We start from the raw sequence: 17362 nt of genomic DNA, 5'->3' as shown, positions 1-17362 counted from the left end.
CACATGGAACTCATTTAGAACCAGAACAGAAACATTTTCAATATATTTCATTTAACTGTGCTGTTACTGTGCAGAAGTCTCTCTTTTTCAGGTAACAGATTTACTTGCCCAATGGAGGATGCAGACCAGACTATAACATGGCCTGTCTCTCCTGATGATGAATTTTCTAGTTTATATGATGTTAGCTTCAATGCATATTGTGACGTATTTGCTCAAAGCATTAAGCAAGAAAGAGGTCAGGAAATTACTGTATCTTGACTACATTATTAGGCACCAAAATCTGCTAGTGTGAAATTTAGTACAGAATATATTCGACCCTTCCTGTAGAAGCACAGAAGTTTTGCCATCACAGAATCTTCAGTCACAATAACTGCTGTTCAAGAAGCACTTTATTTATTTATGGCTTATTTAGCAATAGTCAGAGCCGGGACAGCACAGTCAGTATAGTGACTGGCTATGGGCTGGATGACTGAGGGGCCAGAGTTCCAGTCTCCACATCATCCAGACCGGCTCAGGGGGCCCACCCAGCTTCCTATCCAGTGGGTACTAGGGGCTCTTTCCCTGGAGGTAAAGCGGCCGGGGCATAAAGCTGACCACTTACCTCCAATTAGTGCCAAGGTCAAGAAAACATGGATAAAGACATCCACTCCCCCATACATCTTCATGGCGTAGTGCCCAATCAGTTAAGCACAGGGACAACTTTACTTTTACCTAGCAACAATCAGTAATTCAAGATATACAGTGCGAATGACATGATGACAGGTAATTGGAAAGAATGTGGAAGGAAATGGTAGTGGTCGAGATACTATTCTGGCACTTGTCTGCAAATAAGAAACCTCAGCTTGAATAACCTGATCAATTTGAACCTCCTAAACTTCCCAAATAGGAAGCAGGAGCGCTATCTACTCAACCAAGATATTCACTAGGAAGCGCACTACTATCTATCTGTTAGAAGGGTGAGACAGTGTTATTTTCAGCTGAACTGTATTCACATGTAATGTTATCCTCATTGCTGGTGGTTGTACAAATAGTTAAGATGAAATTCCAGCTGCCTTCATTGTCAAGTCATTAACCTATGGACACAGTTACAAATTAAGATGGGCTCTATGTGCAATAAATATCAACAGCAAGCTTGCACATACCACAGTACACCACAAGGATGATTCAGAGCAAAGAAACAGGCAGAACCTACTGAAAACGCAACTGAATAATCATGGCAATAAAAGACGACAATTTCAGAAGAACCTACAATAATACACCAAAATGACAAAATGAATGTAAAATTTACAAAAGTTTATTACACCTGCCATTTCTCTTTCTGTCTCACTAAATATTAGTAATAATTTAAAAATTCAAATTAATGAGAATGTAAATTTAACAAGATAATTCCCTTCACATATCTGATCAATTTAACAAGATACAAATTTTAATTTATCTAATGAAGTAAACATTCTCAATATCAGTGAAGTCTTTTCAGGTAATCAGTCATGTCAATGGGGAGTTTGTGTCTTATGTTTCAGAGACTGCCTCTGTCTCCATCAATACCTGATGATTGAGACATACTGTCTCTCTGAGACATGGGACACCAACTCCACATTGATAGCTGATTACCTCAAACTTCACTATGTACTGTCTCCATAAAAACGTCTAATCATATAATTCGAACAACAATAATAACTATTTGCACATAAATTTGTTGTGTTACATCATCCTGTGCATGTAATGGAACAGCTGTGATAGCTCAGTTGGTATAGCAATAAGCTATAGGCTGCATGACAAGGGCATGATTCCTGGCAGGGGCAAGAGATTTTTCTCCAAAGCATCCAGACAGGTTCTGGGGTTCACCCAGCCTCCTATCCTATGGATACCAGAGCCTCTTTCCCCCAGGGGTAAAGTGGCCAGGTTGTGAAGAAGACCACTCGCCTCCATCTAGTGCCAAGGTCAAGAATTATGGAACTATGCCTCTACTCCCCCATACATTTCATGGCACAGTGCAGTATAAAAAGATGGAGAAGGCAGGACTAATGTTAATACACGTACGACATACATATGCACCTATGGAAGTTCAAACCTAGTTGATTTCTGCATGTAATGAAGCAACAAAACATCAGGCAGTGGTTAAGATATACATATGCCTGCATGTACACACATTAATGACCTCAGGGTCAAAACAAAATGACAAAATGAACAGGGAACGTTTGTGGGAAATGATGCAGAAGGAGTACAAAACCATTTAAATGATGCAGTGAAAAGTCTTGCCAACAACAAAGACTTGTACTGAACAAGTAAGTTTCTGAATCTTTTCAGGATATGCTTAGTTTCAGTCACAGCCAAGATACCAACTCCCCTGAGAGTCTTTACCAGTTCCTTTAGGCAAATGCTACCAACTTGTCATGAAACAGGCATCATCATTCCTCACAAATCCATCAGACGCAACTGTAGTCCTCTCATACCACTAAGTGCTAAAGAATCATTCCAGTTGATCCAATATTCTTACATAATTTTACAAGTTTCTGTGTTTGGTATAGCTTTATTTTAGATACAACCTTGCAAAATTACATCAACAATAAACATATTTGATACATAGTGTTACAGTAATGAAGGAACACAATTATAAGATACATAAAAAGAATGTGAACCCTGGAATATTATTGTTGATCTCAATACAACTGACTTCACATAAACAAAACTTTTTATCATTCAATTCCTTCAAGTAATTGTTATCTGCATAAGAAATCAGGACACTAGAACAGAAAAAACAAGAAATTAACTAAATACAAAAGCAGAAATATGTTAAAGTAAAAAATGTTTTCAAACTCCAGGTGCTGTAACTCCGTAAGATGCAATGGGACATGAATAGAAAACACAAGTGTACTGGTACTGTACATTAACATTTACCTTTAAAGTCTCATGGTTTCTCAATCTTGAAATGTATGTGCAGACCCCAATGGTCACTTGGGAAACACTGCGTACTGGTAACTTTCTCTATCCCAACCAAACCAAAATGAGCCGGCACAACCCTTTTTGGATGTGAATGTCGTATGTATGCTCTGTCAAATCGGCAACGAGGTTTGAACTTGCCAGGCAATTCCTTGTTGCAATTCCGTACCATATCCCACGTGTACTGACATTCTTTACGTGAACCACACGAGATCCACAGGTCTTCAATGCCTGGCGGAATGCCCCCTGCAAGCTCCAGCTGTAAAATAAAATCAAATAAAAATGGAGGGCTTACTGTCACACAAACATATGTTGTGATTATTCCACTCACATGTTTTGGCCCAGATAGGCAGTCATCAGGTGATCTGTGAGGACTATACAAATGACAATGTATTACATATAAAAACTACATTGCTAGTATAAATTTGTCAGTTGAATTAGGTAGGATCCAATATCATATACTCAATGAAGTTTAAAATTAAAAACAGTTATATGCATGTAAAAAAAATTAAAAACAAAACATTGTAAGATAAAAGATATGTGTATTTTCCATTGGATGGGAAAGGAAACACTGCAGGAATTTTTGGAAATACTGAGGTGGTGTGTAGTTTTGGTGCACATGATCTGTCCTTCCAAGACTGCCAGGAACTTACTTCCTCAAGAAATAATTACTTTATTAATGCAATGTACACAATCAATTGTAGGGATATTTAGTGGCATTTCCTTCATTAATGATGTGATGCCTTAAGTTGTTTCTGAACAGCAACAGTGTTGTTATAGATTAAATATACATGACTCAAATCACCCTTTATTATAATAAACCTCTCACTTTTACTAGTTCTATTCTAAGTTGCATCTGTGTTTCTACTAATAAGGAATGGCTTCCTCTGGAATCAGATTCCTGTATTATTTTCAGTTTACCACTGATTTCAACATTCTTCTGTAGTCATACATAAAAATACCTCTTAGTTTCAGTTAACACAGTCATTACAGAAAAGTACTAAAAGATGATCAGGTATGCAAGAAATACAGTTCCTATCCTAAAGATTTAATTACAACTCTGGGTCAGAATTAGGCACAATCTAGTTGCATCATTCTTCACCTCTTTGTCTCTGAGATTCATGTCCCCAGCCAGAAGTACTGTGTAGTCCTCTGGAAAATCTTGTGCAATTTTGAATGAATCTTTCAATTGCTTTATTCGCTCAGCTGAGTGATCCCTGGTACTCTCAAGGTGTGTGTTGACAAGCTGAAGTTTCAATGAGCCAATATGTGCCTGAAATATACATCAATTTCACATGCCAATTTTATACCAATTCATTAAGCTTCTTCACCTCCCTTAAACAAAGACATACAAGAATTCTTGGCAATTAAACCCTCACATTGGAAAAATGAACTTCTCTTATTATCTCAAAAAATCATTGGTTGTAAGTTGCTTTATGTTACAATAAAATCCTACCATTTTCATATTTTCTCAATTTCCATGGGTGGCTGCAATATGAAGAGAAGAGAAAACTGTTTCTGAATTTATAACTGATGAAGTCAGAGGTCAGAGGATATGTCAAAAGGGTTGTGGTGCGAACTGAATGAAATAATGTCTGGAAGATGACCTATTTTAAGGCACCATTTCAACGTGCATTTTCTCCAAGGAACTAACAAAAACCACAAAATGTACTAGTCACAATTAGCATTCCCGGGTCAGAATTTAATGTACGACCTCTCATATATAAAACGCAAGTACCAACATTACACCGTAGTATTCAATGAAAATGCCTATGCACTAAACAATGAAATGTTCACTTGCCAACAAATTCATGAATAACATTACCTCAACAGTAAGCAGATTTCTCATCATAAGTGAACCACTATGCTCTGTGATTCTGTGAGAATCGTAATACACGGTAAACCTTCGGAGCAATGTTGCAGTGAAGTAGCCTTCTGTGCTACCAGCAATGCACATGTACTCTGGCAGCTTTCCTTCAATATAGGAGAATGTTTCTGGGATCATCTCTTGGAAAAATATAACATCTGGATGCTCCCTATTTCATCAAATAAAACACTCCATAATACTACACATCTCTCTGAAATAAGTGAGATTTCTTAATTATGGTTTTACATAACTCCTGAGGTCAGCTGAAATTAAATTTTCGATGGTTAAATGTATTTTTTTCTCAAATTCATGACACTGTGCTATGATGGTTGAAAGCCAGAACAGCAGGCCCAAAAAGTCGTCCATTGCTATACAACGGCCAGTAAATACATTTCCATGGCAACCAATATACACATACTGCTGCATCAACAATATCCAGGCCACTGCTGGGCAACAACCGCTTAACATGTCATGCAACAGCAAGAGATTCTTGGAGGCAGTGTTTTATGTGCAGTTTATTCCTAGGCATTATGGGACTGCACTGCAAAACTCGCAGTCATCAGACAATAGTGAAACTTATGACAGACTGAGACTTATCATGTGCTGTAGTGATTGGTAAAGTATGTAGATTAGTAGTGGTATTATAATTATTTGTAGTTATGGGTTACAAGTGTTCAATAAATCAAATTATCAATCAAAAACCCATGTCTAGTCACTAACACATGACAATACAAATCAGATAAGTGATAAGTTTCATCACGATCTACAAATCCTGATTTAAGAAGAGTAATATGGTGAACAGTACAAAAAAAGTAAAGCTATCCCTGTAACAGACCGTGAAGACCCATAGGGTTGAGAGATGTTGAGGGTCCCACATTATCTAGACAATCGGCTCAAAGATGGCGGTAAGGTTGTCAGCCTTACGCGCCAGCCACGCTCCACTCCACAGGAAAATTATTTAATTCATTCCTGGTACTCACTTCTGTTAGAGGCTGAGTCGACCATAGGGCGGCCAGAAGGATTAGGTCAACTGAAAAAGTCCAATGACCTCATCGGGACTTGAACCCACGACCTTCCGGCTTGTAACAGTACAAAACATTTACTTAAACCTGTCCCTTAAAAAGGTTTACAATCACAACAGAAGACTAAATGCAACTCTGGGCAACAAGAATCTGCCCCCCCCCCCAATTTAAAATCTTAAAAAAAAATGGTTTCATTTATTATTGTTGCATAACATTCTTCATTATGACATTAACAAAAGTGCAACAGTAATAAATTATCATTAAAAACAAGTCTGTAAAATGACTGATCCAGGCAGCCAAATGGTTCATCTATGCTACTGCACTTGTACTGCAAAAATACATGGACCTGCATATACAAAGGTAAACATCAGTCCCAGCAAGGCACAATGGAGAAGTAGCCATTTAATTCGCCCTCCTACAGAGCATTATGATATACCATCGAACATAATACTATCCATGTGATCATAAAATGATACCAAGTAAACACTCACATGTAGATGATTTTGCACACAGCCTTTGTCCTTCGCTTTAAGTTACGTTCGTCTAGTCCATCGAGATTCCATGAAACAAAACTGAACTTTGAAGGAGGCTCACTGGTAACCTGACCAAGGCCCAATGCATTCACCATATCTTTGCTGCGAAATGAGTAACAGTATCAAATATAGTAATTTCTCAACTTACATAGTTCATTTGTTCTGAAGGTTTCTGTGTAAGCTGAAAACCATGTAAGTCCAACAATTATTAAATGAAAAGTATTTTTTGACATATATGTTTATTTACATGCATAGTTAAAAATAAAAAAGGAAGTACCCTAAAAATTCATCATAACATACCATATTATAATGTACTATATTCAGTACCAATGACCATAGGAACTGAAGTACCTAAACTGTTGTTGTTGTTGTTGTTACAGCAACAGCAGCAGCAACAAACAAAACAAAGACAATAATGTACTTGTGTATCTACACATTTTTGTAACTGAAGAACGTACTGCATAAGTTCTATGAAATATTTATGCGATTACCATCAAAAAATTTAACCGTAGATCCTCCATAAAGGCTTAAATCTTTTTTTATTGCTAGTGGGGTGGGACTAAGTCCCATGTACTGCGGCCACTTCTGGCCTATTCTACCAGCCCCAGATGATAGGTGAGGGTGATTGTGGAGCAATTGGTGGAATGAACACTGGCAGGGGACACCGAAGTACTCGGAGAAAACCTGCCCCAGCGCCACTTTGTCCACCACAAATCCCACTTGACCAGACCCAGACTTGGGCTGCCGCAGTAGGAAGCCAGTGACTAACCGCTTGATCTATGGAGCGGCCAAGGCTTACATCTTCATGGAAATACATTAGTTCTAAAAAAATAAAAATAAAAAAACATAGCGAAAGATCAACAACCACTTCAGGATTTCAAACAGCCTTATTCCTTTGGCCATTTCAATTAGGATACAGCATTTGGTGTTGGCACAGTGCATTCAGAAATGAATAAGAAGGAATATCAGTGACTACTACACTGGTTATGCATGACTCAACATATCAAATAGCAATCCAAGTCTGAACTTAAAAATAAACACACATAAAGGTTACAAACAAAAACAAACTCTATGGTTTTAGCTCGCAAGAGAACTAGTGGAGAGAGTTCCTGGCTACAGATCCAGAGGTCTGGGTTCGATTCTGGCACTACCAGATTCTTTGAGAACAGGGTCCAGTCAGCCTGGTGAGGATAATTGAGGAGCTATTTCAAGGAAATAGCGGCTCTGGTCTAGAAAACTGAAATTAATGGCCATGGGGATTTATTGCACTGACCGCGCGACACCCTCTATCCACTAAAGTTGGCACTAATTTCGCCGACAAGCGGCAGTCGCTCAGTCAGTCTTATAAAGGAAACCTAAACTAATTCTTTTGTAGCGGCTCTTCTTCCACGCGAGTCATAATGGTGATACTACCTTGACTGAGTGACTACAGCCTCAGTCATGAAGTCAGGGCACACAATGTGAGATGATGCTGGCTTGAAATGTTTTATAAGACACAGGCCGCCAATTCAGCATGCTAGCTTGTACATATTCAGTGTGGCAACACTGACTCACTCACTTGACATTCACGACTAATTCTCCTTCATCTCCATCAGTCAAAGCACTCACTCCACCTTTTTGAGTAGCTTCAAAGAATGCATTTACTGACCTCTGAAAACAAAAATAAAATATAAATACATCACCAGGAGTGAAGAAACAAACAAGTCACTCAGAAAGATTGAAAGCGACACATTATACTTTCTGTTAACCAGGACAATAGAGGGAACATGAAGCATAAATGAAGAAAACACAGACAACAGAAAATTACCTTACTTCTTCAACTCACATACCATAATGTAACAAACCAGGGAGAAGGCATGGCCTTTGCCACCATGACCTTCACAGATTGGGCCCCATGTCCTCATAATCTCCTTCGCTCAGTCCAGGGCTTTAGCGTTTTCCCATGATTTATTTATTTATTTATTTATTTATTTACATTTATACATTCCGTTAATCCTTATGGTACAGCTGACCAGTGGATATGGATTTTGTCGCAAGCTAATAGATTAAAATACGCAAATACAAAAACTACATACATACTTTTGTCATTAAGACAGTTAAAAGATTTATATTAATGTACAATGCATAAAATGATCAAAATTATAAAACAATAATTGATACAAAATACTTAGGTAATGATATAAAATTATAACATATCAGGGGTACAATTACCAATTTTAATTACATACATGGTTAAAGTATTCCTCTAAGGAATAAAAAGAATTTGAAAGAAAAAATCTTTTTAGCCTCGGTTTAAATAGTTTCACATCATTACTCATACTCTTGATTCTGGATGGCAGGTGGTTATAAGCCTTAATACCAAAATAATATGGTCTTTTCTGAAAGATTGTTAGGCGTGATGTGGGAAGGTGCAAATTTGTGGTATGTCTAGTATTAAGATTGTGGGTCTCATAGTTTGAGCTGTATAGGTCTCTATTATTTACAATTAATATCTTCCTTCTTCCTTCACAGATCATAATTCAAAACACTCACCTGAATATATATTTCTGCTATCCTTTCGCCACATTCTTATCATTTATTTCTAGAGCTCAAAATTCTCTCTGTAATATCTTAACTATATGCAACTTGATCCGTCATAACGTATAAAGTATTTCCTCCTTCAGATGTGACTAGCTCATTGTGAACACACAAATTACCTTATGATTCGGCTTGTCTTGGCCATCATCAGAGGTTTAATCAACAATAATTCGAACCCCTGTAAACAATGGCAGTATGTCTACATAAGGATCTCGTATCTTAAAATTATAGTAAAGATAAATGTGTTTTAGTTCATTAAAAGTTGGCCATGCCATAGCTCAGGTGGTTAGTCACCGGCTTCCCACCGTGGATGCCCAGGTTTGATCCCAAGTCAGGTCATGTGGGATCTGCGGTGGACAAGGCAGCGTTGGGGCAGGTTTTCTCCAAGTACTTCAGTTTCCCATGCCAATTCTCATCCCACCAACTGCTCCACACTCATCATCATCTGTAATCCGAGACTGGTACAATAGGCCAAAACAGTGGTCGATATACCACGTGGACTCAGTCTCACCCAACAAAAAGAAAAAGAAATTAAAAACCTAATTAAAAGTTAATTACATCAAGATTTATTATTAGTGGTTTAATTAAATATGTCCCAGTTGTAAGGAGTGGTGTGTTTGTATCTGCATATATAATATAGGACTGCATCAGATCAAGTACTGATTTAATTATGTAATTATGTAAATATGAAGAAAATGCATACCTATAAGATGCATTAATATCCAATATTAAATTTCTTGGAATATTCACTGATGACACAATGAGCTGGAAATACCACATTGAGTATATTAGTTCTAAACTAAGTGCAGTCTGCTACATAATAAGATCACTTAAACCATACACGTCCATAAATACCTTAAAAAGGGTTTTTCACTCTTATTTTAATTCTATTATAAATTATGGTTTACCCTTTTGGGGTAACTCACCCCAAAGTATAAACATTTTTAGAATGCAAAAAGAATATCATTAGAATTATGTTGGGATGCAGAAGGAGGGATTCATGCAGGAACTTATTTAGAGAATTAGAAATCTTACCTCTGGCATCTCAGTACATACTATCTCTTATTATCTTTGTGATAAAAAACAGAAACAAATTCATAGTAAATTCAGAGATTCACAGAATAAATACCAAACAGCAAAATAATCTCCATCAGCCTCTTGTAAATTTGAGTAAATACCAAAAGGGAGTTTACTGTTTAGGAACAAAGGTCTATAGTAATCTACCACAACAGATTAAGGATATATCAAGTGACACTAAGAGTTTTGAGGTACAATTAAAACAATTTTTATATTTACATTCTTTTTATTCTTTACAGGAATATTTTGGTTATAAATCTTTTTAAGATGCATGTAGTTGTCTTGCTTTACAATTAAAAGAAGTCAAGATTGTCAGTCTGTGTTCTGGGTTTTAGATGCTTATTTTAGATATACACAATCTTTGTATTACTGTATACTAGTCTTTATTTCAATTTATTATATAATTAATGTATGTTATACAAAACTCATTAATTACATTGTGTTTTAACTATTGAATTTTTTAATTAACAGACTTGTATAAAACTGTACAAATGGTATAAGATTTGCCATTACTTTTACTACTAAAATTAACTAATTTACTATATTGTATATGTTTATCAGTATTTTATACAAATGTGTTTGCTGTTGGATGACGACTGTAACTAGGACGATCTCCACATCCGCATGAGAATGTACTCTCGACAGGATTTATGGAAGGTGAACAAATGAAATGGAAATGGAAATGCATATGCTTATGTGGTGATGCAGTTTGTTGTGTGGAGAGTGCTATTGATCTGTGGCCCTACATATCATATCAGTTTGAATATAGAATGCCCTCAAATTTAAGACACATCAAGTTTTTGAACGTGGGTTTTAGGAATAAATTAGAAAAGTGCACATTACTCAAATTTAAGACACCTCTATTTTTCAACAGGAGAAAATGTGTAAAATGTGCACCTTATATTTGAAGTAATACAGTATTCATTCATTCATCAGTAATATGTCATAGTCTCTTCCGAAACAGTTCCTCCACTTAATGCGATCTACAGCTTTCTCCTTCAAATGAGAATATCCTCTTCTGTCCCCGAGGTCATCCAGCATCTTCTTATGTCTTCTTCCTCGTCTTCTGGTCACTTCTCTCCACCCCTCTATCTTTCCTTCAATAACTTCTTTTAGAAGGCAGTTACCGTGTAAGATATGACCAATCCAATTAGCCTTCCGTTTTCTTATTTCGTGTAGGATATTTCTCTGCTCACTGACTCTAAATAACACTTCTTCATTTCTCACATAATCAGTCCAACTGATCTTCTCCATCCTTCTCCAAGACCACATTTTGAAGCTTTCCAGATGTTTCTGATCGACTGCCCTAAGTGTCCAAGTTTCAGCCCCATACAAAGCAATGCTCCAAATGTAGCATTTCACTAGTATACAGTGTAACAGGTTAAGAGGGTGTCACGGCTGTGTCAAAAAGAATGATCTTATGATTGTCTTTGTATGTTCGTTTATCAATCTGTAGTACTGTTTATATACACAAATGTAAAATTTTCCTTTCATATTCATAATTCTATTTTGTCCAAGGCAATGCAAGTTTCTTAATATGTGTTCAGTGTATCCTAAATCCTTCTTCTTAAATGTAATACTTCGTATATATTCCTTACATTCATATTTATATAATTAAACAATTCTATCAATACATGATCTAATGCATTCCTACATTACATTTGCAGATACACAGTCCTCACAACTGGAACATACGTATTTAATCAAACCATCAGTAACAGATCTCGATGTAATTAACTTCTAATTAACTATATCTTTGACTATAATTTTAAGATACGAGATCCTTATATAGATGTATATATTGTCAATATTTACAGTATTTCAACCTCTGATTCTGATGATGGCCAAGATAGGCAGAAACATACAAGATAATTTGTGTATCAACAGTAAACTAGTCATACCTGAAGGAATAAATGCTTTTTAATATTAATAATTTGTGATTTCCTTCCAATATAATTCCCTTTTGATCTTCCACTGTTAACACCTGCCACTGATCTCAGGCAATATATTAGACAACCTGTATTATTTTCTGTATTTTGTTCTGTTGACAGAATATAATACTCATCAGAATGTGAAACAATAATTATTTTCATAATTCTGATCAGTTTGAGAGAACAGGATCAAAAGTCCTTACGTGTCCCTCTTAACTTGCCACATCCACAAACAGGTCTTAAAATGAGAAGGATGACATGAGGAAATAGACACAAATGCAGGAAACAAGGACGTCATGGTCTGATAGATGAATGCAGGGGAGGTAATTTCACCATGAATATAATACAGATTTGTTACTGTCAATAGAAAGTACCTCGCTATATTCAGAATACTGAGACATGACATCTGAAAGCCAGAATAATGGCGCCAGAAGAAAGAGTCCACTGCTAGGTAACGGCTTGATAAACACGTATCAGCGGCAATGGATGCGCACACAATGGTAGATGAGACTCTTGGATGCCCTGTTTTCTATGTGGTCCATGCTAAGGCTATACAATGAGGCCATCAGCCAAGCTGTCAGTCAGTCACCATCACGAATTAGTGGCAGCCATAAGTTAGTCGTGAGATGGCACCCAGCCAGCATCAACGTAGGCACAAGAGCAGAAACTCCGCTGTTGAGAACCACTACCAAGCAATGACCAGCAAAGACTATAATAGACTGAGGCTTAGCATGTGCTGTTGTGAGATGTAGAGTGTTATAATTACTTAGTTATGTTTTGTGTTTAACAAATCCAATTATCAATCCAAACCCTATATCTAGTCATTAACACATGATAGTATTTATTCTATGATTATGTTCCATACCCTGATAAGACATGATGTACACTTGATTCTACTTGAATTTGGGCTTGTAATGCTACCTATGAAAACAAATATTGCATAACTTTCTCAACAAATTATATTCTAATATTTAAATATATAAATATTCCAAGCAATATTTTTTAAATAAAAAAAGTGAACCTGCTAATGTGAAAGTCCAACATCACATTACATCAAAATGCTAATGCATTACAACACTACATCATTCTTACCTCAAGGTCCCACTTTCTGTCCTGAAGATAGAACTGAGCACATGCCTCATCCGTTCCTGTTACCTCTGCAAACTGCTCTGTCAACTTCTGGCATGTGTCACGGTCTGGTATATCAGAGTCCAACTCATCTGACTGACTCATTATTGGGATTTCTGCTAATGAGCAACTAATATAATCCGGCAAAATATATTTATATAATCGAATGAACAAATGCACATTACTGAATGATACTGGAATTTGCTGCTGTACATTATATTGGAAAAGAGCTGGAAGAGCTCAGTTGGTACAGTACTGAGCTACATGATGAACAGCCAGGGTTTCATTCCCAGTTAGTGCAAGATGTTTTCTCTTCTTCACGGTGTCCAGACTGACTCTGGAGCTCACCCAGCCTCCTATTCAATGGGTACATTGGCTCTCCCACCAGAAGTAAAGCAGCCAGGGCCTCAAACTGACCACTCACCTCCATCTAGTGCCGAGGTCAAGCATGGTGGAGCTATACTTTCATTCCCCATATGTTTCCATGGAGTAGGGCTTAATTAAGCACAGGAACAACTTCACTTTACCTTACCTTAACTTAACTGATTTAACTGTGGGGAGCAGTTACCAACAGTTCAACATTTTGAATACAATTTTAATGTTCTAAATGCAGTACCCAATTTAATGGTACCTTATGTGCATATGAAATCCTTTCATGTCTCCAGTTTTCTCCATTCTTCTCTCTCTGGTATGGCTCTCTGGTATGTCTAACTTCTTTATAGCGCATAAAGCAAACTATATTACATCCAACACTGTTTCTAACAGGTTTTTTATAGTGCAAATGATGATTTATGTCAGCTCTTCTTTTGTCATGTGGCAATAATTTACTGCATAAGGTGACCAGAGCTGGAAATTCTCAAAATAATGCCTTGGTTATATGGCAAAACATGTAATTTCAAACCGTCTAGAATAATGACAACCTTGTAGGAAAGCTGCAGGTTTCAGGGGTCCTTCCCCAGCCACATTTAATAACTAAGCATCCTTGCAGAGACATAGGAGATGCCTTGGGTCCTACATGCAAAAGTCCTTAAACAACTGCATTATTTCAATTTATCTTGCTACATATTCACCACACTGTAAAATGTGTACTGCTTAGGTAAAAAATAGATTAGGGAGTAATGTTTTATATTATGTATACATCTCCTGAAGCCTAAGCCAATTCAGAGAACTTCTTGGAACTATAACACTTCATGTCTTGAATGTAGCTTTGCTTACAAACTTACGTTGAAAATAAAACAGTATTAAAAAACAATCCTCTTGCTCAGATCCACCAACTTCCTATCATACACACAATGAATACTTGTAACATTAAATGGTAAAGCTGTCCCTGTGTTTAATTAAGCACCATGCACTGAAGATGTATGGGGAGTGGGGAGCTCCACCATTCTTAACCTCTGTAACAGATGGAAGTGGGCCGCTTCAAGCCATGGCCCCCTCCGAAGGAAAGAGCCCTAGGTACGCCCTGGATGAGAGGCAGGGCAAGCACCAGAGCCATCGAGACACTGTGGAGAAGAGAAAAATCTCTTGACCTGCCAGGAATCAAATCCTAGTTGTCCACCATGTATCCCATCACTATGCTGACTTAGTCAATAATAAAATTTCATACACTGAATAACTGCAAAACCAAGGTGTTACAGTGATTTAATCTAACGTACACAACACAAATTTTCTTCTGTTCCTGGGTTGTTGCACCCCGTGGTTGTGGGTGATGTTGCTAAGATTTTGCAGGTACATGCTGTCATCAATCAGGGTCTCAGTTTGCAGGTTGGTGAGGTGTTGTGTATATACAGCATTGTTTTGAAAAGGAACAGGCAGAGGGAGGGGAGAGAGTGAGGACTACCCTAAATGAAGCACCAATCCCCAGTCTATCACCCTCCCCCATTCCTCTTCAAAACAGAATGATATATATATATATATATATACACAACAACTCGCCACCCTACACACTGCGAACTGATGATGGTTGCAGCATGTACCTCCGAAACGTCACCATCACCCACAACCAAAACAGTGCAACAACCCAAGAAGATATACTTCATTTCTATTGTATTTGACTAATTTTATGATGGCGAACTACATCAAATCTTAAACAGCAGAACTTATATCCAGTTTCTGTTAAAAGCAGACTGAATGGCATCACTCTGAAGACGTTCCCAGAACATAACATTACATGACAGTATTAAGACTCTACACTGATTATACACTCAGCTTGCCTTATAACACAAAGGATGATAAAGCAGTTACCTTTCTTCTAATTTTTACACGGTTTATAATGGCTTAATCGAGCTGACTATCAAATATTCCAGTATTCTTCCTGATTTGTAATTCTATCGTTCACATTTCGGAGGTTACGCATTTACAAATTGACCGCATTCAGTTACTAAAGTACTAAATGCTGTTCACTAACGGTGGAATAGATAACCACAGAGTGCCTGATATCACGGTTCACAAGTAGGAACCGGGATAGTTCTGTCAGTATTCCTACTAGGCCATGGACTGGAACCCTGGCAAGGGCAGAGATATCTTTCTCTTCGCCACAGAGTCCAGGCAAGCTCTGGGACCCCTGGGAACAACTAAGCGTCCTATCCAATGGGTACGGTTTGGTAAAATTGTCTCTGTGCTTAACTAATTAAGCACTACGCTTTAAATGGCATTGAAGACATCTGGGGGCCTGGATCTGGGGGTAAAGCGGTGTGAAGCTGACCATTCATCTCCATCTAGTGCCGAGGTCAAGAATGCAGCAGCTGTACATCGACTCCTCCATACGCCTTCATAGCACAGTGCTTAGTTAGGTAATTAATTAGAGGGATAATTTGACCTTCACACGTAAATGATACTCCCCTAGTTGGTACGGATCTGGGTTTAGTGTTACGGCTCACCCACTCATGGAGCTGAGCCCCTCTTGAGAAGCCGCCAATTGTTCAGCTACTCAGGAACTTCTAAGAATTTTACGGAACCCGAAAGTTCATTACCGCGTTCAAAATAGCCCTCCACTGGTCCCTATCCTGAGCCAGATCAGTCTAATCCATAACATCACATGCTATCTCTTTAAACCCATTTTAATATTGTCCACCCACCAATGCCTTGTTCTTCCCAGGTGTCTCTTTCCTTCTGGGTTTCCCACCAATATCCTATGTGCATTCCTCGTCTCCCCCTTTCGTACTACATGCCCTGCCCATCTCATCTTCCTTGACTTGATCAATCTAATTATACTTGAAGAAGAGTACAAGTTATGAAGCTCCTCATTATGCAGGTTTCTCCAACCTGTCACTTCATCACTCTTCGTTCCAAATATTCTTCTTAGCATCCTGTTCTCAAACGCCCTCAGTCTATGTTCCTCCTTTATTATCAGAGACCAAGTTTCATGCCCATACAAAACCACAGGCAAAATTATAATGTTGTATATTCCAATTTTTATATTTTTGGACAGTATGGACTAGGAAGATGGAATCACAGGGGTCAAATGCCTATTGACTTTTGTGAAAGAAATGGACTGATTGTCACCAACACTTGGTTCAAGAAGCCAAAGAGAAGAATTTACACATGGAAGGCACCTGGGGATTGGAGGAGGCATCAGCTGGACTACATCCTTGTGAAACATCGATTCAGAAATAGTGTGAAGGATGTGAAGACTCATCCTGGGGCAGATATTGACTCTGACCACAACTTACTGGTTGCCAAGTTCCGAACCAAGGTGAAGAAAATTATAAGATTTCGAAAGCGCAGACCCAGATGGGATTTGGAGAAGTTATATGCTCAAAGACAAAGCGTGCAAGAGGCCCTAGAAGAGAAACTCGGTGCAATTGAAGGTGAAAACGGAAATGCTGAAGCGCAGTGGAACAATATAAAAGAATGCATGTTAGATACCATCAGTGATTTGGTTGGTAAAGTTGAGAAGATAGCAAGAAAACCATGGGTTACACAGGAGATGATGAGTAAAATGGAGGAGCGAAGGAAATGGAAGAATGTCAACAATGAAGAAGGCAGGATGAAATACAGGAGACTGAGGAATGAATTGAAAAGAGCCACGGACAGGGCCAAAAAGGAATATCTTGAGAAGATATGTAATGAGATTATGGAATTTCAAAGGACAGGACGTTATGATTTGATGTACATGAAGACAAAAGAACTAGGATGGAAAGAGAATCATGGGATTCAAAATGTTGGCATCGAAGACTCCCAGGGGAATAGAATAGTAGATCAGAGGCAAGTGCTGAAAATTTGGGAAAAGTATATTATAGAACTATATGATCGACCTAATCAGCCAGAAACCTTAGAAGTTGAACC

General features: G+C 37.8%; 1 protein-coding gene across 4 annotated transcripts; it reads right to left on the bottom strand.

Annotated features, from left to right (window-relative positions):
• Positions 1 to 2493: 2493 nt before the first annotated feature.
• LOC111868438 (tyrosyl-DNA phosphodiesterase 2) lies at positions 2494 to 15516 on the bottom strand. Of its 4 annotated transcripts, none has more exons than XM_023859063.2 (8): positions 15320 to 15516; positions 13040 to 13191; positions 7921 to 8012; positions 6321 to 6464; positions 4766 to 4976; positions 4043 to 4213; positions 2902 to 3199; positions 2494 to 2746 (listed from the first exon to the last, which is right to left on the bottom strand). In XM_023859063.2, exons 2-7 carry the CDS (start codon positions 13178 to 13180, stop codon positions 2909 to 2911), a joined length of 1050 nt encoding a protein of 349 aa, XP_023714831.1. In that variant the 5' UTR covers positions 13181 to 13191; positions 15320 to 15516; the 3' UTR covers positions 2494 to 2746; positions 2902 to 2908. The 4 variants fall into 4 exon arrangements, with proteins under 4 accessions (XP_023714831.1, XP_023714830.1, XP_023714829.1 ...); XM_023859062.2 differs by having other exon boundaries at positions 2495 to 2744; positions 2899 to 3199; positions 13040 to 13205; XM_023859061.2 differs by having other exon boundaries at positions 2495 to 2744; positions 2899 to 3199; positions 13040 to 13194.
• Between the last annotated feature and the right edge of the window lie 1846 nt (positions 15517 to 17362).

This window comes from Cryptotermes secundus, unplaced genomic scaffold (assembly GCF_002891405.2).
Source record: "Cryptotermes secundus unplaced genomic scaffold, Csec_1.0 scaffold106, whole genome shotgun sequence".
NCBI classification, from domain to species: Eukaryota; Metazoa; Arthropoda; class Insecta; order Blattodea; family Kalotermitidae; genus Cryptotermes; species Cryptotermes secundus.
The sequence above is the reverse complement of the archived record's forward strand: the minus strand, read 5'-3'. Positions and strand labels throughout refer to the sequence as shown.